Below are 1,570 nucleotides of genomic sequence, written 5' to 3' on the forward strand. Positions count from 1 at the left end.
CAGCTTTTGAAGGATAGTCAGCTCCAACAAAAAGGTTTTCTGATATGCCGAGCTGTCGTTAGGGCCTTTGCCAAGAGCCAAGCTCGCCGACGCTACCCCGACGATAAACTCACACCACCTCCTAGTTCCCGGTTCGCAGTATCAGCTGCAGCTCCGGCGGCCAAGATTCCATGCAAGGTTAGTAGACAACCCTGTAAACAAATGAATAGCCGGAGCCATATTGATGGACTCGATCCGGTAGATGGCCGACCGGTCAAATTGCCTGTTAGTAGACGGTGCTGTATTATTAATGTAAGCGCAAGCAATGATGGGCACAACATCAGCGCACAGGAAATCGGCACGAAGCAGGAGCTCCAGAATTTCACTGCAGTCTCACAATGTACTTTTGCAAACGAGCTGGACACCCATGCTGACGCCACAATGATGACAAGCAGTAATTGTTTGGACGTGAATGGTGCAATGTTACGGCTGCCAGAAGCAGAGATCAGCAACCACATTCTCGGCCTCCACAATCAGCTGATGTTGCTTCAACTTAATGAAGTGCTACGGCAGAAAAGATGCCCTAATTATGTCGAGGAAGACGCAGGCGCTACTGCGGGCATCTTCGGAGAAACCGAACCATCTAGCTCCTTTGCGGAGAATCATTACAATATGCAGCAGTCAGCTGTTAGTGAAGTAAACGACAGTGCAGATAATTACAGTAGCGCAGGTGGAGGCGTACCTCTGGCACTTCAGCAACAGGCCCAAGATCTTACTCATTTTTATGCAGCAGAGGATTGTAATACTGGCGATGCAGTAAATTTCCACAATACTGGCGATAGTGCTACTTATTTTTATGATAATCAATATGTTGCAGAGCATGTTGAGCCCCAGTATGGCGCTGCTCATGCGTACTCTGCATGGGCAACAACAATATCGGCAGATGACGGCGGGCAGCAGCTCGTATGGCCGCCTGCAGGCGCGGAAGCTCAGATTTGGCAAGCAGGCGGCGTAGCAGCTCAGGTTGTTGTGCACGAGCCCAACGTCGACTCTAACTTAATGCCGATCCGGCCAGGTGCCACCTTGGAAGAATTGGCTGCGTCGACTGCGCAAGGGGACGCCCAGGTACTACATTGTGCACTTGAAAGCAGCTATTTGACAAATTAGGCGCTGATAATTATACGTATCTGCAGGTCTCGGCTGGTATGACTATAAGTGGAGATCAGCTCAGAATGCCGTATTATGATTACATCTCGACTGAAGCACCGGCCAATGATGCTGAGGCAGAAGCTAACTACTATGATAGGAGTCACCCAAATAACTACAGCGATGTAGCTTCTGAGAATGATGAGATGATGATGATGATGGAGCCAGCTGATGTGGTGTCGCAATGGCTCAACTTGCCGCAGGACTTGAATTAGAGAGATGGGCCGGCTCGTCACGAGCGCAAAATTTAAAGGCCTCTTATTATCAACATTGGGAGATGCTCTCTACGAGGCTATTTAGGACTTGTTTGGATTGGGTTTGAATTTTATGTGTCTAGTAGTGATGGTTATTACATCATTAGCTCTTGTGAGTTTTGTTCATTTTG

General features: G+C 48.5%; 1 protein-coding gene across 1 annotated transcript; it reads left to right on the forward strand.

The window, feature by feature from the left end:
* Nucleotides 1–519: 519 nt before the first annotated feature.
* Nucleotides 520–1,225, forward strand: LOC147446239 (uncharacterized). The gene is made up of 2 exons (XM_086526197.1): nt 520–1,054; nt 1,173–1,225. The coding sequence occupies exons 1-2, from the start codon at nt 520–522 to the stop codon at nt 1,223–1,225; spliced, it is 588 nt and encodes a 195-aa protein (XP_086382323.1).
* The last annotated feature ends 345 nt before the right edge of the window (nt 1,226–1,570 follow it).

Source organism: Adiantum capillus-veneris, chromosome 12 (genome assembly GCF_014529385.1).
Source record: "Adiantum capillus-veneris isolate H3 chromosome 12, ASM1452938v2, whole genome shotgun sequence".
Taxonomy (NCBI): Eukaryota; Viridiplantae; Streptophyta; class Polypodiopsida; order Polypodiales; family Pteridaceae; genus Adiantum; species Adiantum capillus-veneris.